Here is a 25533-nt window from a genome sequence, read left to right as displayed (position 1 = left end):
ACAGAACAAGCATGTTGCCTCCCTCACCAACCCCATTTTATGCAACACATGCTTGGATGCTACTACCCCCATGAGGAAACGGTATACCCACTCCCTGACCCTTGCTGGTATCCTAAGCAGCCTGAAGTCCCTCCATATCACCTGCCAGTTATACATGGGGTACACGGCAACCCCCTGTAAGACACCCCTTCCCCACACCACACCCACCAACGTTTTAACCCTCAAACTTGAAACCTGTCTCACTGTCAACAAGAACCTCAGCAAATCCTCAATTCCCTGCCACTCCATCAGCTTAACCCGTAGGATTATACAGTGCATGTGGTGGGGGATGGAAGGTATTCAGGCTTAACTCTGGGAACCGGGGCACAGATCAAATTCCCTAGATCAAGAGCCTCTCACCAGCGTCAAGGAGCCTCCCTTAAGGGGTATAGGTGGGGAGATGGTGATGGTGACAGTTATTGCTGGTAGGCAAAACGAGACTGATCAGCCCAAAATATATAGGAAGAGGACACTTGTGCACAGTTGAGGACATTTATTAAAGGAAACGGTTGACCACGAGTGGTTTCATCATTAGGACTGGCGAAACGTTTCCTTTAATAAGCTTCATCATTAGGACTGGAGAAACGTTTCCTTTAAGTGTCCTGAACTGTACACAAGTGTCCCTTTCCACAGTTTCTATATATGAAACGTGTACTCGCCTATTTGTGGTTGCAGATGTGTGTGCGCGCGCTCTCTCTTTCGACATACTGGTCTTTTCCCACTGAAGTTGGGTTCCTCCACCTTAAATTTATACGCCCTCCTATTTTTCTACATTCTTTCTAAATGTTCAAACCACCCCAAAAACCCTTCCTCATCCCTCTGAATAATACATCTGGTAACCCCACACCTCCTAATCTTCAGATTCTCTGCATAATATTTACACCTAATTTTACCCTCAAACACGACGTCTCCACTGCCTGCAGCCTTCACTAGTGGAGGACATCACCCAACTAAGAGAGAATATCAGGTGGGTCAAATGAGAATTCAACAAAGGTGCAGCATTCGAGGAATTATTTGAGTAGCTTCAACAGAAACACTTAATTATTCAAGTGACGTGAGTTACTAGAGATGTCTAAAAAATATGTTGATGTGTTGTGCGAATTCTACTGTCCACCCACACTGTCCAAGCCGACCTAAAAGTAATGTTTATACATACACTTATACATTCATTATTTTTTATAACAATTTCCAGACTAAGAGTTCATTTTAAAGCAAAGTCCTATCTAAAGTATATTATTATTCACCATGATAAAACCCATAACAGTCCACTAACACTCAGAAGCCAGAAGCCTATTTACTGCAAGGTAAACAGGGGTTTCAGTGCAAGAGGAATTGCCATACATCTTGCCTTGTCTAGGAATCGAATTCCGAAACTTTGTTTTAAAACGAACATTTTTACCAGTGAACCACAGATCACCTGTAACTGCTGTCACTTATATTCTCAAACAATATCTGAAGGTTACAGTGGTTAATATCAAAGACTTTAGCAAGGATAAACAGGCTTTTGAAATTGCCACCGAAGCTCATTACAATTTACTCTTAGATATTATATAAAAAAAGATAAGCATGTATGAAATTACTGTTATAATGGTATTCGTAGCAGTCTTCAAGCAGAGTACATAAGCCAGAGGCTGTTAGAGGCAAGGAGTGTCTTCAGAGTATACAAATTAGAGGGGCTAGGTAATGTCTTCACGTAGAGCATACAAGTCAATGTAAGAGGAGTGAAGGAGTGTCTTAGAGCATAGAATACAAGTTAAACACAGTGTTTAAAGCAGAGGATACAAGTCAGACAACATACTTGCACAATTCATGGGAATCGTGTAGGATGGCTGCTGCTTTGGTGTTATTGTGCCAGCAGAGGGACTCCTCCCGCACACATTGATTCATGTTGTCCAACATCTCTTCCACTTCTTCCCGCATGTCCTCCCACGGCACAACCGGGTACTCCCCGCCCATCACACCCAGGCTCAGGACGGGCGTGCACGTCAGTATAATCAGAAATAAGCAGATAGTACCTGCAGCAGTTCTTCGCGCCATTGTAACAGTAGCGACGCCGGGAAGGCAAGGTAGGGAGTGGTTACTGAAGATTGTCCGTCGATTCATTCTGAAAGTAGTGTCGAGTGTGTACATGTTATACTTCAGGTGCATTTAGTCAACATAACATGATAACCAGAAATAATCTGCATAGTCAGCCACAACAACAGTTCACAGTAATGTTCATTCTAAGCTCCGCGCCTGCGCAACAGCCTACCAAGTATTATGCACTAAGCCGCGCATTCACAGAGAAGCACAAGGCTCTAACTACCTAGTTCATACCTTCACTGATGAGGATGATGAAGATGTTGAAATTAAACTTGACGATCCACAGGACCAGGCTAATTTGATGGGTGATGTATGGGAGAAAATTCTCTCCCACAATAACAGTCGTCAATTTAACAATAATCATTATCAGTTGGTAAATGAATGGAGAGATGAGAACTTGGATGATCTACAACCACTACCTTCCATCGATACTTCAACTCTTGAAGATACCCACCCGCTTACTAGACCTATTACATTACTAGAGATGAGTCAGGTCATTGGAAGAATGCGAAATAGAGCCCCTGGCCTCACTGGAATAACAATGAAACAGATAAAGTTCCTACCTAGAAATTGTAAACAGTCTTTGGTAAATATCTTTAATGCCATCTTGGCCTCAGGACATTTTCCAGTGGTTTTTAAGACTGCTAGGATGATCTTTCTTGGTAAACCCAATAAAGACCTCCACCAACCTGGGAACTATAGACCTATATCTTTACTTGAAGTCACTGGAAAAGTTCTTGAGAAAGTCATTTCCAACAGACTGAACTACTATATGGAGTTTAATCACTTTTTTACTGAAAAACAATTTGGCTTTAGAACACAGAGGTACCAATCATGCAATAAATGTTATTTTCGATACTGTAGCAAGTCTAAAACATCAGGGCAATCTTGCCTTAATTACCACCAGAGATGTTCATAAAGCTTTTGATAGCTTATGGCATGATGGCCTTATCTACAAACTCATTGACCTACCAGACCATAACTGGACTTTTCTCAGATTAATACATAATTTCTTAACTCAAAGAAAAATCATTCCCACCTTTCATGGCAGGTCGGCAGAGCCTTTTATACCGACAGCTGGTGTCCCACAAGGTTCTTGTCTAAGTCCAATTCTATTCAACATTTATGTGAATGACCTTCCTCAACCAGAGTTTAATGATACAATTGTGACACAGTTTGCAGATGATGTTATTCATGTCGTCTCATCAACTCCGGTAACAGGAAAATACAAGTATGAGAGAGTCATAGAAAAAATGAATATTGAACTTCGTAGAACATCTAATTGGGAAAAGAAATGGAGAATTACGACTAATCCTGACAAGGTCCTTGTTAGCACGATAGGATGTTTTGCATCAACAATTGAAGATAAAGGGGGTATCTCCATCAGAGGTACACCTGTAGCCATTAGAAACCCTAACAAGATTTTGGGATATGAAATAGACAGGCTGCTCCACTCAACATCTCATGTAACTAAAAAGATCAACATAGCCAAAGCCGGTCTTAGCAGTCTTTTTCGATTCAATCAAGCCCCTCAACATGTCAAAAAACATCTGTATAAAATGATAATAAGACCAATACTCGAATACCCTTGTGTCTCAATGTCATTAACAACAAAGACCAACATGCTACGGCTACAAAGGGTCCAGAATAGAGCTCTTCGCTTCATTACCGATACCAGGAGGAGAGACAGTAAAAATGGCAGATTTACACATACAACAAGATATTACTGCCATAAATGTACGCCTCGACACTCTAAAAAAGAAACAACTCTATTCAATGCAAGAACTATACATGCCAGATAGAGAACATCCTATACAAGTGGTAAATACCACGGATTATATAATCAATACTACTCCTCACAGGACTCAAAGAATGACTCTCCCACAGAGGGTCCGTCGTTTTATACATAAAGACGATTACCATCGACCCATGATATTGAGCAACCTCCCTGATGAAGAAGATTGGGTAGCACCAGAACCCTTCTATGTATACTAAGAAAATCATCGCCCCCAATTAGGGAGACATCTTATATAACAATCTAATGTAAAAATTATGCTATTTACCATGGCTGGACACCACCTGTAAGAAGCCATTGTCACGTAATTCCATAAACTGGCCAGAAAATTATTGCCTTCATTGTCGCATAAATATCCGTTGTGCAATCGCAAAAAAAAAAAAAAAAAAAAAAAAAAAAAAAAAAAAAAAAAAAAAAAAAAAAAAAAAAAAATAAAAAAAAATTGCAACTTGTATAATTACTACCAATTCAGAGTCATGTACTTATATATCTGTTATATCTATGTGACTCTGATGGGTTAGTATTATACCCCTTAAAGCATATCTTATTTTACATACACTTTTTAAATTACACCAAAGTGGTTGGGCCACTTACCTTTTATATCCTACCTCTCTCCCCCCTCCCACCCTTTTCCAATATTTCCATCCTTACCCATCCTTCTTCCTTACCCATCTTACCAAAGCTCTGGTCATCGGAAGAAGAAAGAAGATTCACAGAGATTATATGATCTTAAACAAAGCATTAAGGCTATATAGACTGCTAGTTTCTACCAGTTACACAAACCTGCACATTACTTCCATACTAGTAACTAACATGATAACATTGATTCCCGACATGGATGGAAAAAATGGACCTAATATTATTATAAGTTATATGTTTTCTTTGTTGTTGATGCTGCTGTTGTTATATTCATGGTGATACGCTGAGCCCGAAGGGGTCATACTGCGCCTGAGGAAGGTGAAGTAATCAGGTTTGATGCAGGGAAAGGAAAGGATAGCTCCGTAAGACAGGTACTACCATTCATACCTGTCGGCAAGTCTTGCCTTTCAAATGGGATAGTTTCGGTGACTTGGATCAAAAGCCCTTCACCGGCTGGAGGCATCAGTAGGATCGGGAGCTGAGTATGCAACATCGTACATTTTTTCCGCAGTTTTTTTTCATAAAATGAAATGGGTCCAAATGTGCTGCCGACACAGGATAAACACATCGAGAAGTACGTGTGTCGCATGGTATATATGCTAAAGTTTTACTTAATTCCTGTTTTAAAGATTAAAATATTCTTGTCTGGTGGCGTAAAGGTTCCCTGCAGCCCTAATAACCCAAGTGCAGCCGATAGGCTAAATTTAAACACCATTACCAACCTGCATTACCGACAACAGTGCAGAAACACAGGTTGTGGAACAATCTTCGACTATTTAGTTCAGGAGTTCCACCGAACAAACCCTTTATTTTTATAAAACAATTAGTGCTCCCCATGATTATAATAATAATATAAAACAAACACTTTATCCACGGCCCAGCCAACAGAGTAACTTCTTACACGTACAAATGTTTTTTTCCGAGGAAATATTAGCAGAAAAATTATTTGTATGGGAGGTTAAATGCATTTGGTAAAATATAAGATTGAAAGGACAACCAATCAGCGGCTAATATTGTCACTCATCTGGCAGGTCCAGCAAGGTAAATAGTTCCAGTAATATCAGTACCGAAGCAATGTTTCCTGAGAGAAATATACGTGTGTCGACCTTTTACACCGTAATTCACAACTTGAGTGAACAAAATGAGCGTAATTTACAACTACACAATAAATGTGAGTAACAATGTTTATAAATTTCTTAATGAATTAGGTTTGGTTTAGCTGGGTTACGTTAAGTTAGGTTTGGTTTGTACTAGGTTATAATAATTAACATCTTTATTTCTGCATGGTGAGGGGCTCTTGATCTAGCGAATTGGATTTGTGCTCCGGTTCCTTGATGCTGTATAGCCCTTGTGGCTTAGCGCTTCTTTTTGATTATAATAATAATCCGGTTCCTTGAATTGAGTCTATCCCCCTTCCATCCCCCCCACATGTGCTGTATAATCCTACGGGTTTAGCGCTCCCCCGTGATTATAATAATAATTTATTTCTACAAGTACATGTACAAGATATACAGGTCTAGCTGACATCAATGACATACTACTACATGTATATAGAAAGCCGCTTATGCTGAGCATTTCGGGCAAATTAGGCCAGTTTTACCCCAGGATGCGACCCACACTAAGGTACCCATTTTGTGCTGATGGGTGAATAGGGACAGCAGGTGTCTTAAGCAAACACGTTCTAATGTTTTCCAGCCGTACCGGGGACTCATCTCCGGACCTCAGTGTGTGAGCTGAGTGCGCTAGCGATCGAGCTACGGGACACCTCTAGTTAAAAATGAGCCCCCCCCCCTTTTTTTAAACGTTATTCTAGTCAAAATATATTAGAAAAAAAACAGCATTTTTTTTCCAATTTACACAAATTAAACATACCTCTAATGCACAAACCAATAAATATTGAATACTTTTAGTTATAAATTTTCGCAAAACTCGGTGGAGCCCGTCAACTAAATACTACCCAGGTTTTATTGTGACATGACTCGCTCTGTGTAGGACTTAATTGTAACAACGTTTCGCTGTGTATCGTAGTTTAATCATGACCTGATGAAGCTCTTGAGCGAAACGTACCAATAATAGCGTGCTGCACAACGTGTTTTTATTTTTTCATAAAGCTAAGTAGAACGCAGTGTCCACTCCGCAAAGCGACAATTTTTTCACAGGAAAAGTAACTAGTTGCGTGATTCGCAACATTGCGATGAAGAATAAGTAAGTTTATTCAGGTATACACAAATACAGTTACATAGATTATCATACATATCAGCATATGCGTAGAGAACCTAGGATAATCCAAAAAAGTCAGTGACTTATTTCCATTGGGTCCTTTGGAGGCCTATGAGTTAGTCAAGTAAAACCCCTTTTGCAGAACAAACTTCTATCTGAACAACGTTTCGATCTTTATCAAAGGCAGATCGAAACGTTGACCCAAGTGAAGCTTGTTTTGCAGTTTCTTCTCTTCACTATCGTCAGCAGCCTTTGATATTTATATCTGGTTAGGCTACGTAAAAAAAATGCATTTCTAATCAAACCACATGAACAAAGATTTAGCAAGAAAAGAAAGGACAAACACACAATAATGTAGGCAAAGAAACAAACATGTGGACAAATACACAAACACAGCAATTCCAACTCGCGACTTGAAAAGCTCGTTTTAAAGCCTAACATTGTGCAAATTAATTTAGGCTTGCTATTGCAATCTTGTCTTTGTTCATATTGGCAGAAGCTACCATGAATGACAGCAAGATTGTCTTCACACTGTAAGATGACAATGCACAACGTTGGTAAACAAGATAGACAATAGCATAAAAGAAGTGGTACCTCAAAGATACTTTAAAGATAACTTTGTTTTACTACACTTCACCCACAATAGGGGTTTTATCACCCATGTTGGTGCTTTATTATGTACTGATAAGAACCTGTTGAGGGTAAAATATCTTGAAACAAAGTTCCTCCTTGCTCAGTGGCTGAGTCACCACTTGAAAAGATACATTACCAAGTGATCTCTTTCTGTATTAACGGTCTACGTACCTTCCGTTTCCTGTTTCTTTCTTTGTGTGACTTGATGGATGGTCCGCATGCACAAACATATACATGTTTGATAATTTCACAGCAAGGTGAAAGAATTTGATAAACCCCATTATAAATATTCTTGGAGGCAGTATCATTGTATCATATCCCACGGGTTCTTCAGTTGGAATGATCAAGGGACGAGTCAAAGGCCATATGTATATTGTATTGTCGAGGGGACGTGAAGCGAGATATCTTGGGCAGCAGCACACCATGCCCACTGTATGTTCACTGTCGTTTGAACTGTGCTTCCTGGAGGCTATGCCTCAGTGTGTGGGCAGAACACTGCGCCGCGCACACCCGGCCTTACCTGCGCTTGCCCAGCTATATGTTTTATTTGATGTAATGAGTGCCTATGACATCATTCCCGATTTCTAGCGAGATTTTAACATTACAGTTTTTTTTATACATTTACGATATGCTTTTAACCCGAGGAGCCTTGCCCGGGAGAGTGGTCCCCAAAACTTTTTTTTTCCTTTATAATAGTAATAAGAACTTTATTTACTATACGTACATGGTATACAGGCCTAGCTGACATCAGGGACATACTACTATATAGAAAGCTGAGTATTTCGGTCAAATTAGGTCAATTTTGTCCCAGGATGCAACCCACACGAGTCGACTAACACCCAGCTACCCATTTTAAACTGATGGGTGAACAGGGACAGCAGGTGTCTTATGGAAACACGTCCCTAATGTTTTCCAGCCGTACCGGAGGAGATTCGAACCCCGGACCTGTGTGTGAGTTTGCGCTAGCGATCGAGCTACGGGACACCAACGTTCCCACCCCAGTGAAGGGAGGTCTGATAACAGTTATTCTTCTACCGTTCTGGTACCTCGTAAACCATTTGTGGAACCTCGTAGCTTAGTTGTGGTATGTTGTAGCTCAGTTGTGTCGCCTCGTACATTAGTGTGCATAGTAATTGGGACATTTATTTGGAAAAATTAATGTTTATTTGAAAAATACACGGCAGTGATTTCACATAATTGATTTAATAAGAGATATGACTAACCATTAGTTTATAAGCATGACTACACTCTCTGGCATAGAATTGACCAATGTTGAACACATTTTAGCAAATTCGTCGTGGTACCAGGTCCTAATAACATCAATTAGCTTCACAGTTGAATAATCCTGTTTTGCAATCCTGCATTTGGTTATTGCCCACAGATTCTTAGTTAGGTTGAGGTCAGGAGAATTTCCAGGCAAATTTAGAACTCTTAGCCCACCCTCTTTGAAGAACGTCAGAAGTTTTCTGGAAGTGTGGCATGGAGCAAGATCCAGCTGGAGAATGCCTTTTCCATCAGGAAAGTCTACTCATAATGGGATGCAAATGAGTTGCCAGGATTGCCTTGTATTTGTCACTGTTCAACAATAACAAGCCATACAGGGCCTTTAGCAGTAAAACTACCCCAAAACATCTTGGGTGTGTGTTTTGGCGTTTGTTGACTGTGTCCATTCCGAACAGGTTCGCCTTTGCTTCGTCGTACTATCACTGATCCGTACCCATGTAATTCAAAGTGCTCCTCATCTGAAATATAACTTTCCTCCATTCATGTGTCGTCCATCCCTTATGATCGAGTGCCCACCCCAGCCGTTTTTTCCTCATAGCAGCAGTCAGTAATTGTTTCTTTACCGGCTTTCTGGCAGTTCTACCAAATTCAAGGAGCCTTCGTCGAACACCTGGAGTTTACCTGGAGAGAGTTCCAGGGGTCAACGTCCCCGCGGCCCGGTCTGTGACCAGGCCTCCTGGTGAATCAGAGCCTGATCAACCAGGCTGTTACTGCTGGCTGCACACAATCCAACGTACGAGCCACAGCCCGGCTGGTCAGGTACCGACTTTAGGTGCTTGTCCAGTGCCAGCTTGAAGACTGCCAGGGGTCTATTGGTAATCCCCCTTATGTATGCTGAGAGGCAGTTGAACAGTCTCGGGCCCCTGACACTTATTGTATTGTCTCTTAACGTGCTAGTGACACCCCTGCTTTTCATTGGGGGGATGCTGCATCGTCTGCCAAGTCTTTTGCTTTCGTTGTGAGTGATTTTCGTGTGCAAGTTCGGTACTAGTCCCTCTAGGATTGTCCAGGTGTATATAATCATATATCTCTCCCGCCTGCGTTCCAGGGAATACAGGTTCAGGAACTTCAAGTGCTCCCAGTAATTGAGGTGTTTTATCTCCGTTATTCTCGCCGTGAAGGTTCTCTGTACATTTTCTAGGTCAGCAATTTCACCTGCCTTGAAAGGTGCTGTTAGTGTGCAGCAATATTCCAGCCTAGATAGAACAAGCGAACTGAAGAGTGTCATCATGGGCTTGGCATCCCTAGTTTTGAAGGTTCTCATTATCCATCCTATCATTTCTCTAGCAGATGCGATTGATACAATGTTATGGTCCTTGAAGGTGAGATCCTCCGACATGATCACTCCCAGGTCTTTGACGTTGGTTTTTCGCTCTATTTTGTGGCCGGAATTTGTTTTGTACTCTGATGAAGTTTTAATTTCCTCGTGTTTACCATATCGGAGTAATTGAAATTTCTCATCGTTGAACTTCATATTGTTTTCTGCAGCCCATTGAAAGATTTGGTTGATGTCCGCCTGGAGCCTTGAAGTGTCTGCAATGGAAGACATTGTCATGCAGATTCGGGTGTCATCTGCAAAGGAAGACACGGTGCTGTGGCTGACATCCTTGTCTATGTCAGTTATGAGGATGAGAAACAAGATGGGAGCGAGTACTGTGCCTTGTGGAACAGAGCTTTTCACCGTAGCCGCGTCGGACTTTACTCTGTTGACTACTACTCTTTGTGTTCTGTTTGTGAGGAAATTATAGATCCATCTACCAGTAGCTAAATAAATCTGATATACAGAAATTTGCCGATAAAAAAACCTATGCTGTCTGCCATCTAGAAGGTTTCTGCTTTCCGAGCGTTGTATCACCTTTCGTCTAATGCTTTTCCTAGTGTTTTTTTTTACGCTTGTCAGTCCTAAATATCTAACTGAAAGGGAAACTATTGCAATATTTACTGAGGACGTAAAAGAGTCACTACTGGATGACAAGAAAACAGCAGGACCAGATGATACAGCGCCGCCTTTTGGTGGTGGGGGTGCGGGGGGGGGGGGTTACTACGGGAAAGTATGGTAAGTGAAATGACGTATTATCGTCAGTTATGAAGACGGACATAAATTGTTCCATAAGTTTTTTGTTGCAACATTTCGCTCTGTGTATAGCTTCTATCAAGTCATCCTTTCTAGTACATATGTGTATTAACTGTTACCTCTGTATGACTCCGCAAAACTCTAAACAGAGCTCTGTATGACTCCACAAAACACCAAACAAAGCTTTGTATGACTCCATGAAATTCCAAAGCTGTGTGTGACTCCATAAAACCCTATCGAGAGCTGTGCGTGACTCCATAAAACTACACAGAGCTCTACGTGACTCCATAAAACTACACAGGACAAAACGTGGCCTCTATAAAAGCCTTTTCTGCAACCTGTGTCTGCCTTCATGCGAGAAGGTAAACTGGTACTCTGATATTAAATGGCACTCTGCTGATCCTGGTGTTTAAAAAGGTAACAGGAAAGACCCTCGGAACTATAGGCCTGTTTTGCTGACATGCATTTTGAAAATACTGGTAAAAGTGTTTCGGCACACCTGTGCTTATGGGTTCGAGCTCAAGTTCCTGGGCCTACCCACTTATTAACTAGCCAGTTTAAGTAGCACGTATTTGTTTTACATAACACGCACAAAGGACGTGAGCAGCACAACAGCTGCACAAACATCGTTAAAGTGTGTCAACAAAGCATTCTACAAGAGAAGTGATGCGTCATATTGTCTCGTATAAAATATGTTTTTCAACTGAAGATAACTCAACAAAACCAGTGTTATTTATTTTCATTTTATCCCCATAAAATGCGACTCGCTAAAGTCAACTAATTCCTAGGTACCTAGTGAACAGGGGTAGCAGGTAAGTAAGTTTATTCAGGTTAACACAAATACGGTTACATAGATTATCATACATAGCATATGTGTAAAGAACCTAGGATAACCCAAAAAAGTCAGTGACTTATTTCCATTGGGGTCCTTGGGGAGACTTGCCCAAACGTTTCATTCTAACTGGGAAACGAAGCCAGGTTCTTTAGGTTGTGAAAGCTCTGCCTTTAAGCCACTAGTGTGCACAGTGTACACATTACGTCAGTAATGAGCACTATTAAAAGTTTGCCAGCCTGATGGCGCTAAAGTTAACTTATGACACTGAGTTTAGCTCTATAATTAATACTGATTCTGTCATTACTGAAGGCTCGGCTCTCATAATGACTAATAACATGTTCATTAGAGAAGCCAGATATAGATACTAAAAAATCCGGGAAAGGGAATTAATATACACTTGTTATGGATTTTATTACGCAGTGGATTACTCCATGATAAAGTTGATAGGTTAACCAAAAAAGTACCCTGAAGAAAAATGTAGACTTTAATTTTGGTGTGTCTGTGTCTAGCATTAGGAATAAATTAGGAGAGAAGGAAATAATGAAACTGAATGTTATAAGAATGCAGAAACCTGAGCAGATATTTAACCCACTATAATAACACGAACGTGTATAAGCACGTTGGTGGAGCAACTTAGTGTAACAGACAGATAGTATGTCGGTATCCAACTAACGCGACATTTTATTGTCGCATTAGTTGGCACTTGTCCCTTTACCTAACAGACTGACTGATGTAGTAGCCAGTCTTAGGCTTGGTAACGAGTACTTCTGGTAATTTGGCAGACATTCAGATGATGATCAAACCAAATGCAGTGTGGCCAGCCCCATGGTCACTGTCTTGAGCACTATATGCTTAAGTGTCCATTTATTGAGGAATATAGAGATAGACATTATAACCTATGTGATATGTAAAGATATCTTAATAATGAAAATAAGATGCATATTAAGCAGATATAAATCCAGATGTGCTCTTGTAAACTCTTTTGGGGCCTAGTTTCTAGAGACCTAGACCTTTTGTGTGTGTATATGCTCTGGCGCTACCGTCCTAGCTGCTTCGGTAGCAAAACCTAAAAATTCTGACCAGGTTCTACCTCCAAACATTGTTACTTCCATCTTATGTCCTTGACATAACCTGACCTCGCTCTTGCAAACCTGCTCGGGTTCATTCAAATTAAACAAACTTGACCTGGACTCCAAATATGACCCTGATCTACCCGACACCGACCGGGCCACGCCGCCCAACGCCTGCATCATAGCCAATTAAGGCTGAATTGCTGGGAAATTGATCGCCGAGTGAGGTGGCTAGTGCCGCCATACCTCGTTAGTGCCATTACCCGACTCCGGGGAATGGCACCACACGGTTTGTTTGACCTTCGGTCTACCTAGGTCCCAATAGGTCACTGCTGGCATCTATGGGCTACTACGGAAAATTCATGTTGCGAAAAGTCGCTACAGGTCGCACTTGATCTTCATCATAATTGACCAAACCTCGTGTGATTACTGCAAGCCAGGAGCACGGAGTCACCGCGGTATTGAGAAGGCGAGGCGAGACAAGTCTTGTACTTGCTTCCTCTGTTACCTGGCAGTAAACAGATACCTACGTTTTATTGACTTGTTGGCCGCATCCTGGGGAGTACCTAAAGACCTTGACCGAAATAAGCCTCACTGGGTAAGACAATTCTTGGCTTTAAGGCGAAGATTTGGTTGGTTGTAATTTAATAAGGTTCTTTGGGGCAAAATGAGGAATATTGGTTTGGAAAGTGGTAGTTTCACCGTGTCAGGAAGCGTCTCTGTTGTCTTACTTTACATACATCGTGTATCTGATTCATTTGGAGGTCAGTTCCAGTTTTTATGATCCATTTAGAGGAGTGGTCACCAGTGCTAAAGAAAATTAGGAGGGCTTCTGTGCAAGGGTTCGGATGGGTTTCCTCGAACATATTAACAGCAGTTCGAACATTTCTTTCAGTGACACGATCTCTGTTCTTTAATATTTGAACTACCTCCCACGGGAAGAGTATAGGTGCAAAATGAAGTTATTTAACTAGGATATTAACCCTCCGCGGAGAAGGGATAAAGTAAAATTATCCTAAGGTCTTGTTCAAAGAATATGTACATGGGAGAGAGACTACGGAGGAGGGATAACCACGAAGCTGTGAAACTAATTAAGAGGGGAAAGGGTGGATAGCCATAACTACTTATTAAGGATGGAAGGAGTAGGCAGCGTGGGGTCTCATGAAGCCATATTCAACACTGTCAATATTTGCCGTTCATTATCAGTTTGAGACAAATGAGGAGCGAGTTGCCCAACACCCGCCAGGACAACACCGATACACTGCCGCCACGAGATCAAGTGACCTCGCAGACTAAGTGATATTTCGTTAGTTAATGGGGTTTAAAGCCTAGCGACTACACGAGGATCATAAGGCTGCATGTAACCGGTCAAGAATACTCTAACTCCTAAAACAAGAATTAAAGTAAACTTTGAGCATATATACACTGAGACCAAGTGAGTGCGCTAGACTATGATAAAGATTTTTAGGTTCAATACATACCTGGAGTTTACCTGGAGAGAGTTCCGGGGGTCAACGCCCCCGCGGCCCGGTCTGTGACCAGGCCTCCTGGTGGATCAGAGCCTGATCAACCAGGCTGTTACTGCTGGCTGCACGCAAACCAACGTACGAGCCACAGCCCGGCTGGTCAGGTACCGACTTTAGGTGCTTGTCCAGTGCCAGCTTGAAGACTGCCAGGGGTCTGTTGGTAATCCCCCTTATGTATGCTGGGAGGCAGTTGAACAGTCTCGGGCCCCTGACACTTATTGTATGGTCTCTTAACGTGCTAGTGACACCCCTGCTTTTCATTGGGGGGATGTTGCATCGTCTGCCAAGTCTTTTGCTTTCGTAGTGAGTGATTTTCGTGTGCAAGTTCGGTACTAGTCCCTCTAGGATTTTCCAGGTGTATATAATCATGTATCTCTCCCGCCTGCGTTCCAGGGAATACAGGTTTAGGAACCTCAAGCTGGGATAACCCAATAAAGTCAGACGCTCTTACTTATTTCCGCTGGGGTCATTGTATTACATATTAAGGTTTATATACATCAATGTTCCCTAAGTACAATGCTGGTTTAGGTTCCCAACTTTAAAAAAAAAACTGAAGCATGATATTCTGGACAATGGTTGTCAACAGTTTTATATACAAAGTTTAGTTTCAACTGCTTCATTCTGTCTTCCACCTTTAGCATATGCAGTTTCTGCAGTTCGTCCTGGCTTGCATGTTCTCTTGAACACAGGTCAAGAATGAATCTCACCATCATATTTTGCACGTTTCACTTTTTTTTTTTTTTTTTTGTTAGGGTGAAATGCCACGAAGGTCGGGCGTAATCTATATTGCAATGTGTAAGAGCCAGACTTGTAAGATCTTGCGGGTTCGAGCTGGTGGGCACTTTGCCTCTATAAAGGAACTTTTAAAATGGCATTAGCTTTTTTGTTACTAATTTGTCAACTATTAGTTCATCTACTATGCAGCCTATTGTAGGATAGTACTCAACCTTTTAAAGGATGGTGCATACCTTTCTCTCAAATATAATAAAAAAATATTAATATTTTTAATGGCCTCTTGCATGATTAATGGTCGCAGATACCAGCAGGGATGAGAGAGAATGTGTGTGTGTGTGTGTGTGTGTGTGTGTGTGTGTGTGTGAGTTGGGGTGATGGCAATGTTCGCTGACCACACCCATTACGCTGGTGTCATGTGTCAACCAATATTGAACGTTATGTCAACTTTACTGCAAAAAATGATACTGTCACCCACGTTATATTGAGCACCAAGCCGTCAGCAGGAGGCAATTTCGCACATCAAGATTCACGTTACATTTAAACTATTTTATTGCACTTAAAACAATGTTAGCAGTGTAAAGCTTCTCCACAGTTCTCCCCCTGTGCCAGGAAAACTATTTTTTTCATAAGATCGTACTGCCCATTGTAGTAAAGAAAAAGCAGGTTACAGAACAAGCCTTCATTGGAACGATGTATAAATGTGTCTAAATATTCAGTCAAGCTTTCCTCTCTTTACCTCCATGCTAGTTAAATCTTCCCAGAAGGCGCAGCGTTGACGGTGTGTTGTCTCCTCTCGCTCGTGTGGCTTCAGTGGTGTTAGTAAATAAGTCAGCCAGTCTTTATTTAGAAACTGGGAACATAAATACAATGTTCTTGAGGGACACATATAGCATAATAAAGTCACTTGATGGATCAGTTGTTAGCTGTACCGGCCTGTAAGCTAACCAATCTATTCCTTCATAGGTGAAATTCCTTTTCATAGTGTTTAATGTTCTTTCATAGTAACTTTTTAGGATGTCATGCAGTTCCCACTTTATACTGTTACAGTCTCCTGTCTCTTATGTGATGTTAAATGGTTGATTGTTTACAATTGTAAGTTTTTTATCTTTGCTCCGGATCTCTAGAACCTGGAATGTTCACTTTATTGGTATTTTAATTTACGTAGCCTGATCTCCATTCTTTTCGTGCGATTTTTATTTTCAGTTAGATACACAATGTCAGGTTTCTTCTCATATTTAACGTTTCTTAGTTTTAGTCTTTAATAATTTTTTTTATTTATATTTGTATATAAAAGTTTAATAAATTTCCCGTTATATTTTCAATTTCTTCCACATATCTGTCAGTTATCCAGTATCCACTGACTGACGTGTTGATTTCAGCTGGCGGAACACGCGCTGTTTCTGCTTCCTCTCCAGACTTACGGTGACAAGCCTTTGATGAGTTCTGAGAGCTTTTCCTACTCCCGGAGCTAGGCTCGTCTGGTTAACCAGGCTGTTGCGGTTGGTGACCCGCAGCTCCACATATCCATCACAGCCTGGTTGGTCTGGCACCTGGTGAAGAGATACTGGTGACTAATAAACTTGTCCCAGCAGTGTTTCTGATATTTTCTGTTAAGATGAATAATCTGGGACCATGAATGTTGATAGTGTTCCCTTATTGTGCTCACTGCATCACTGCTTTTCACTGGGTTTATCTTGCACTTCCAAATCTCTTGCTCCAGCATGGTATGGAAGTGGAACAAGGCTCTCAAGCACCTTCCTGGTATATATTATCAAGTATCTCTCCTCCGCTCCAGTAAGCACACATTTAAGACTTTAAAGCTCCACTTAGACGGAAATGTTGTCCACTTCATACTTATGTTTTATTCACAAACCTTCCGATGTTTCGAACTCCAGTCGTGTGTACGTACGTACTCCTATATTGACTAGTAGCCAGTGGCGAATCCTTTCCTTTTGACTGTGGTTGTCCCAGTTTCCAAGGAGACCAACTTAAATTGTTTATTTAGCTCTTCGCAGACTTATTTGTCATTCCTCGCGAGCTCTCCTGTTCGAAATTTATTACCTGGTCTTTTGATGTGACTGTATGGCAGTTATAGTTCAGATTTGCCTTTTGCTGCGAAGTCATTCTCAAAATGTCGTTCAGTCTTTTTTTTCACACAGGCATATATCTATTTCTGGCACCTCAGCGCACTTCTTTTTTTAAGTGCGTGGGGGGGGGAGGTATTGGCAAGCGCATGCACACTTGTTTCTGGCCGCACACTGCTCAGCTCCTACAGGTCTTAGTAATGAGAAACACCTGTTTATTGTTATCTTTCTACCTAAATGTGGGAGACGCGAGCTCAAACACATGAGATGCAACACGTGATAAAACAGACACAGCGAGACGAGAATAAACCAGATGAGTGCTGCTGAACCACGTTAGTAAACATCGCACGGAGGCACTTAGTCAAAAGCTTTATATTTATAACACAGGCTGTAAACGAAATTTTCAAAGTGGAGATACGTAGTTCATGGCTCCGAATGGCTTGCTGCCAATAGCAGATACACACGCTGCAGAACAAGTTATTATTGGGACAAGGTTTCGTCTTGTGTAGAACTCTCAAAGTAGATGAATTTCTGTCGTTGCGTGATCTCAGAAAGGTATCCCCATATTACTTAACTCCAACCCCCCTTGTACATTAATGAATCCAATAGCAATAGTGTAAAGTGAGGAATAAGTTTGTAATGCACTTAAATATTAGTGATGAAGTTTTGAATCGAATCGAATCAAATCAAGAGGCATTCACAAGTTATCACATGGACACTAATATCCCAATTTATTCACTAAAAATGGCAGATTAGGTTATTCATAGTCCAAAACTCATGAAAACTTTCCACTAAAAACACTAGCTTTGAAGCCAAACTTAAGAGGAATTCACTTGTCATTTTAGGCAAACCAGTATCCGAAAACACACACTCATTAAGTTTGAAGCCACTCAGAGTTTGTATTATCAAGTTAACAATATTGAACGGTAGAAGCCAATCGAATGAGACACAAATTATCGCATAAAATCTTCCATAAAAAAACAAATTGAGAACCGCACAAGCCAAAATAAACCCAGTGTCTCGTATAAAATTGTGTATATATATACGGAGAAGTGGATAAAAAGGTTTGAAGCCTTTTTATTCCGAAACCATTTGAATATTCCACTTCTACCACCCCATCTTTTCATTCTTTTTTTTACCAATAGGTATATTTTATTACATATATATGATATATACCTCAGTATATCTACAGTGGGATATATATATATATATATATATATATATATATATATATATATATATATATATATATATATATATATATATATATATATATTATATATAAATTGTTCCTTAATAATGTGAGTAGTCACGAAAGCGCTTGGAATTTCTCTATTCTTTCACAGTGGTTGCTTTACATATATATATATATATATATATATATATATATATATATATATATATATATATATATATATATATATATATATATATATGATGTATGTATGTCGTGTCGAATAGGTAAAACTGGTCAATTACCAAGAACTCGTTTAAAATTAAGTCCTTTCTAAAATTTTCTCTTATACGTTTAAAGATACATTTTTTCCCATTTCTTTAACACGTCGGCCGTCTCCCACCGAGACTGGGTGACCCAAAAGAAAGAAAACCCCAAAAAGAAAGGAAAAAAAATCACTATCAGTCAACACTTTCACCATCACTCATACATAAACACTGTCTTTGCACAGGCGCCCAGATACGACAGTTTAGATAGTTACTCCAAACTGCCAATATCCCAAAACCGCTCCTTTAAAGTGTAGGCATTGTACTTCCCATTTACAGGACTCAGATCCAGCTGACCGATTTCCCTGAATCCCTTCACAAAATATTACCCTGCTCACACTCCAACAGCTCGCCAGGTCCCAAAAACCATTCGTCTCCATACACTCCTGTGTAACACGCTCGCGCACTCTTGCTGGAAATCCAAGCCCCTCGCCAACAAATCCTCCTTTACCCCCTTTACATATATATACTAATGTAAAAATTAATAATTTTGTACCAAAAGAACCTTAGAAAACTTGCCTAATCCTACTAAATATGGTTTAGATAAGCTTACAATAATTTAATAATAAACAATGAAATATATTTTTTTCGTTAGGTTCAGAATGATTTTTTTGCGATATTATTGCACACAAATTTTCGCTTGCCTTATTCGTTGATATTTAAGCCAAAATTGCATGTTTTACCTATTCGGCACGACATATATATATACACACACACACACACACCTTCGTGTTTATACAATAGGAGTGTATATACACGAAGAAATATACAATTCTCATTATATATATATATATATATATATATATATATATATATATATATATATATATATATATATATATATATATATATATATAGATACATACCCATTAATATATACATATATATATATATATATATATATATATATATATATATATATATATATATATATATATATATATATATTTATTTTTTTTTATTATCACACCGGCCGATTCCCACCAAGGCAGGGTGGCCCGAAAAAGAAAAACTTTCACCATCATTCACTCCATCACTGTCTTGCCAGAAGGGTGCTTTACACTACAGTTTTTAAACTGCAACATTAACACCCCTCCTTCAGAGTGCAGGCACTGTACTTCCCATCTCCCATATATATTATATATATATATATATATATATATATATATAATATAAATATAATTTATATATATTATATATATATATATATATATATATATATATATATATATATATATATATATATATATATATATATATATATATATATATATGACAGGATCGTAGTAACAACTGATTGAAGTATAAGAAGGTTAAACAAATAAAGAAGTAGGAGGTCTGTGATGGGGTTGGGGAGACGGACCGGGTCAGGAAGATAGTGAACACTCTGGAGATATGCTGGAGGAGGCGACAACCCCCCAGCGGTGAGACTTGATCACATGGCTCTGATAACATGGATGTGGGCATGGGTTGTGGGTGTGATTGGGTGTCGGCGCATGTGGGTGTGCATGGGCTGGCACCTAGCAGGAAAATGATTCACCTCCAACTCAAACGTAGTAGGGCGGAGGAAATACTGAGTAAACAGGGAAGTCTGGGCATGGGGAGTGATAGCTGGCTGGCTCAGTGTATACCACTGTTATGTATGCCACTGGTATACCAGTTGTATGTATAAACATATGTATGAACAATATATGTAGCAAAACTGACTGAAGGAGCTCCACCATTACATTTTTTTATCATACAAGCAGAGTATCCAAACGCGGGCAAAAAAATAATAATTTAATGGGGAAATTGTTATTTTGCGAGATATTAGCCACAAAATATTTTACGAGGAAGATTTTATGTGGTAAATTGCGCTCCATATCCAATCAGCGGATAGTATTCAATCCAGACGTTCTAAATATATTCTCAAGTCATAAACGAGGTAAACCAGACTAATGTTTATCGAGTGAAGTCATGCTAATTTACTTTATACGACATAATTTGTAAACTAGTGAACAAAATGAGTGGTTTTAACATCATGGAACTATTCCTGCATCAGTAATGCGGGTGTTGATGTATAATTTTTACTTATTGGGTAAGGTTTTCTTTTGGCTTGGTCAGGTTAGGCTCTCTTAGGTTAGGCTGGTTTTTCAACAATTTGTCTAATAAATCGCCATTGTAAAAACCACTTCATACTGTACACTGTAAACTATAAATTATCAATCAACTCCTCCGAGCAGCTTCTCTAAATACTGACTATAAATACATATATATCAAGTACTTGTCATATCCTCCCACTAACTTAAGTTCCCTCTCCCAAACCCTCCAAAGCAATACTATATATATACACAAGACATTGAGGTGTGGCGTAAACACGACCAGAAACATACCATACAAGAGCTTAGCGTAAACACTCCCTTGAAAACAAAGTTTACACTGCCAATAATAAGATCAACTTTCCCTTCCTGGCCTTGATTTTTGGCTTCTGGGCAGTTCTACTCTTCAGGAATACATAGAGCCCAGGTAAGAGTGTATAGATGTTCAAAAGGATCCAAATAACGTAATGCCGACCATATATTGACTTAGGTTCTACACATCGTGCAACCTTGTAATAATAAAAGCTTGTTCTGCAGCCTGTGTTTTCTTAGCGAAACTTAAATAACTTACACACAAAAAAAAATTAATGATGAAAGAGGTAAATCATTTGAGTACGTATTCTGCATCCATGCTCCCTCTCCATAGAATGGTAAAGGCTCGTGATAGGGGCTTCTTGCAGTTCTTGATGAACACGGAGTTCCATGAGTCTGGCCCTGGGGCAGAGTGCATGGGCATGTCATTTATCGCCTGTTCGAAGTCATTTGGCGTCAGGATAACATCAGATAGGCTTGTGTTAACCAAATTCTGTGGCTCTCTCATAAAAAAATCATTTTGATCTTCGACTCTCAGTCTGGTTAGCGGCTTGCTAAAAACTGAGTCATATTGGGACTTGAGTAGCTTACTCATTTCCTTGCTGTCATCTGTGTAGGACCCATCTTGTTTAAGTAGGGGCCCAATACTGGACGTTGTTCTCGACTTTGATTTGGCATAGGAAAAGAAAGTTTTTTTTTCGATTTCATTTATAGCTTTTAGTTCTTCCCGCGATTCCTGACTCCTATAAGATTCCTTTAGCTTAAGTTCGATGTTTGCTATTTCTCTGACCAGTGACTCCCTACGCCTTTCAGATATATTGACCTCTTTTAGCCGCTCTGTTATTCTTTTTCGTCGCCTGTAAAGGGAATGCCTGTCTCTTTCTATTTTACATCTACTCCTCCTTTTTCTTAAAGGAATAAGCCTTGAGCATACATCGAGTGCCACCGAGTTAATCTGTTCTAGGCATAAGTTGGGGTCTGTGTTGCTTAGTCTATCTTCCCAGCTTATATCGGTTAGGACTTGGTTTGCTTGGTCCCACTTTATGTTCTTGTTATTGAAGTTGAATTTGGTGAAGGCTCCCTCATGACTAATCTCATTATGTCTTTCTGGGGCTCCGCGCATACATGTCTGAACCTCGATTATGTTGTGATCTGAGTATATTGTTTTTGATATGGTGACATTTCGTATCAGATCATCATTGTTAGTGAAGATGAGGTCTAGTGTATTCTCCAGTCTAGTAGGCTCTATTATTTGCTGGTTTAAATTGAATTTTGTGCAGAGATTTAAAAGCTCGTGTGTGTGTGTGTGAGTTTTCGTCAGAGCTGCCTCCTGGTGTTATCATTGCAACAACATTATTTGCTATATTCCTCCATTTTAGGTGCCACTGGACCAGCTAGCTGGTTCAGTGGCTAACGCGACGGTCTGGAGTTTTGAGACTCTGACCGCGGGATCAAACCCCACCCGTGGTATGGTTTGGAGTGGAACATACTTTCTGGTAGCGTTGTTGGGCCGAGAGTGTTGGGCACCTATCAAAATAGGTTGGATGTTTACCTGGAGAGGGTTTCGGGGGTCAACGTCCCCGCGGCCCGGTTGAGTGTGAGTTGTACTAGCCTAACATGGGACAAACAAGCCTACTGCAATATTCATTCTTATATTTTTAGGAGTGTGTCCCTTAAAAGACAAATGTAGCACTTTGATAATTTCAAGTACGACCCCCAGTGTTTGTGTGGGTGGTGTTGTAGTACCTTTGGTTACCTTGTCTTTGTGGGTGGAACAATGGCAGTCCTGGACAAATACGATATAGGCGACCAACTAGGATACCAACTAGTGCCAAGGGGGGAGAGCACACTGGAGAGGAGGATTTTTTCAAGCTCAAACTCGTCCAAATTTACTGGATGTCCATTATGACGCAAGGCCACCTCGGTAGTCATGCTGTCATCAGCAGTACCCATGTGGTTTCGGGGCAGGTTTCCTATGATGACATCACCGATGACTTTGCATCAAGGAAGATAGGAGAATCAGGTTTTAATAGGAAACTACTAGACCTGAAACTTCCAAACCAAATTTAAAATTCGGTTATTTCCTAGCTGGCAATCCTATGCCTTCATTAAGATACATTATGTGCAGTGTTTAAAATCATCTATTTTGTGTGCAGTATCTTTTGGAATCTTTATTTTAGTTTGCAGTATATTTTGTAATCTCCATTGAGTGTTCCATTACTATTTAGCTAAGATTTATTTGGAGTTTTTGCTTAAAGACAACTTTTTCTTGTTTGAAGTTCAGATAAATAAACGAAGTAGATGCTCTATGTTTTAAAAGGCAGTGTGTGTTTTTAGTGTGTTTTATTGCCACAGGTTATGCACCAGGGGAAGGGAGGTGTTCTCTTGACAGAAGAGAGGATGCGGGCCTCAAAAATGCCAGGGCAGCCACTGTGGATAGTGGAAGGTTACCTTGGGTTTCCCTGTATCTTTGGGCGATGGTGCAATATATTTTAGGGATTAAAATATTCTTGATGTAAGTGTAGTGGTGAGGTGCGTCCACTAGATTTCAGTCTAACAAACTATTAGTGAAACATGGGAAAACGTAGACTCCCATACTGAAGGTAGGTGTAGTGAGGTGCATGGGCAGGAAGAGCAAGCAAGCTTATACATGGCTGTAGAGCTGAGTCATTATAATCAACACTTAACCTCCTACAAGGCCTGGCTGGGTGGGCCAACCTTCCCAACATTATCATCAGGGATGACTACTGCTTCTGTTTCATCTAAGCTGCTTAATTTAAAACATGACTAAGCTAAATTAACCTTAATTCCGGATAAGGCTTTAGAATGGAGGTGCAAGCAGTTTGTATCTGAAAATTATATATTTTTATTATAATCAAGGGAAAGACTAAACCCGTAGGGTGAAAATTATAAACAGTGGACTCTTGTAGACATTAAATTCACAAGCGCCTTTAGCGAGTATATTTATCCATATTCAACATTAGCTTAATGGAACCTTTAAAAAGACTGCTTGAATTGAAACCTCGCCAAAGAAAGTTTCAAGAGAGACTCAAGGGTTTGGGCAATGTTTAAGGCACAACATGGGTACAGGGAGCTATAGTACGGATGTAGAATGCTAGCTAAGATGATGCGGTAGGACCGCAGCTTTTTATGATAGCTTTTTATGCACACCCAAGCCCATCCTCTAGGCAGTAGGACTTCACTCTATATACCCAGAGGAACATAACAGGTCCATGAACTGTATCCCAAAACCCTCTCCAGGTATACTACGTTTTAAGGTAACCTAGCGTCTGCAAAACATGAAAAATATGTAAAGACCCTTTCCCCAAGGATATCTCCACAGACGGATGTTTTAAACATTGTGAGGAAGATGTCGAGAAAACCATGGGGTTGTATTTGATTTCACATAATGGCGGTGGAACGTAAAATTAAATATTCTACTTTAGTTCGCCATGTTTGAGATGTTAAGACAGGTGAGGACGTTTTACATTTTCCAGTTATATTACACCTGACACATATACTGACTGCTAGCACTTAAACTGTCTGACATGCGGTCTTTGATGGCAGTCACCTGAAATACCTTTAGGTGGAGCTCGTCTTATGTCAACCTCGGTAGCCGGAACCAGCGATTTGACTGGCAAATGTTGACGAAAAGAATATCAGAGACAGTTTACTGAATAAATCTTTATTCTGAGCTTTATCATGACTTGATAAAGTTCAACCTTATGAGAATTAAAGATTTTTCTCTGCCAATTATTTCTTTACCAAAGCTGGAAGGTGTGTTTAACAGGGCACAGCCACGAGGTAAACACACACAGCTGGTGGAAACAGTTGCCAGGCTTTGAGTGTCACGCACCGCAAGGTAAACACAACCTCTGCTAAGTCAACCTTGGTTTTACGTTCAGGGTTGTACAATAAGTGCTCTTGTACTGTATGTACTTAGTTGTGTGTGCTGTCAAATGAAGGGAGGCGCTAATATACCGTATAAGGGCTAGACTTTTAAAATAATGCAAATTCAACGATGTACAAAAATCTATAACCGCAAAACCTGTTGTTTTTTCCTACGGTTTTAAATTATACTAAAACCATACCAAAACAAAAACTCTCATGAGTATGATTCATCGTAAATCGTAGCAAAGAAGCACTTATGAGTATGATCTGTCAAAACCTGTAACGTTAACCTCATCCCAAAATACTCTCGTATAAATAACAAAAAGGCACAATACCGTGACTGGAACGATACACAAATAACCCGCACATAAAAGTGTGACTTTGTCAATGGTCCAAGTCGGACCGAAACGTCGTCGTAAGCTTCTCTCTTTTATGTGCGGGTTATTTGTGTACTCTCGTATAAGTTGGCATCACCTTAAAATCTAAATCACTATCTTGTGATTTCACCTCCGCCAAACAAGCCATATTTAGGTTTATGTTTGTTAAATTTACATGTGTAAGTGTGTTGAGGTTCAAGTCCATCAATTGCACGTGGTCATTAACGCTGAAATTCGCCCATATATTAACATCAAAAGCACATTCTTACCTAAAATAGGGATTAAAATAAATTTTCATTGTATATGCAACGAAAGGCATGAACTTCTCCGTGTGTATATACTAAGAAACACTTCTCGAT

General features: G+C 40.0%; 1 protein-coding gene across 5 annotated transcripts in view; it reads right to left on the bottom strand.

The window, feature by feature from the left end:
• LOC128704174 (uncharacterized) overlaps positions 1 to 25533 on the bottom strand; it is a 119158-nt gene that overhangs the window by 35703 nt on the left and 57922 nt on the right. The window contains exons 1-2 of one of the 5 annotated variants that reach the window (XM_070099062.1): positions 7580 to 7882; positions 1838 to 2143 (exon numbers count right to left, since the gene is read on the bottom strand). In XM_070099062.1, the coding sequence (XP_069955163.1) occupies positions 1838 to 2143; positions 7580 to 7833 (560 nt within the window). In that variant the 5' untranslated portion in view covers positions 7834 to 7882. Of the gene's footprint in view, positions 1 to 1837; positions 2144 to 5277; positions 5334 to 7579; positions 7883 to 25533 lie in introns of those variants that run through there. The other 4 variants (XM_070099061.1, XM_070099063.1, XM_070099065.1 and 1 more) reach the window with 4 other exon arrangements.

This window comes from Cherax quadricarinatus, chromosome 66, assembly GCF_038502225.1.
Source record: "Cherax quadricarinatus isolate ZL_2023a chromosome 66, ASM3850222v1, whole genome shotgun sequence".
Taxonomy (NCBI): Eukaryota; Metazoa; Arthropoda; class Malacostraca; order Decapoda; family Parastacidae; genus Cherax; species Cherax quadricarinatus.
The sequence above is the reverse complement of the archived record's forward strand: the minus strand, read 5'-3'. Positions and strand labels throughout refer to the sequence as shown.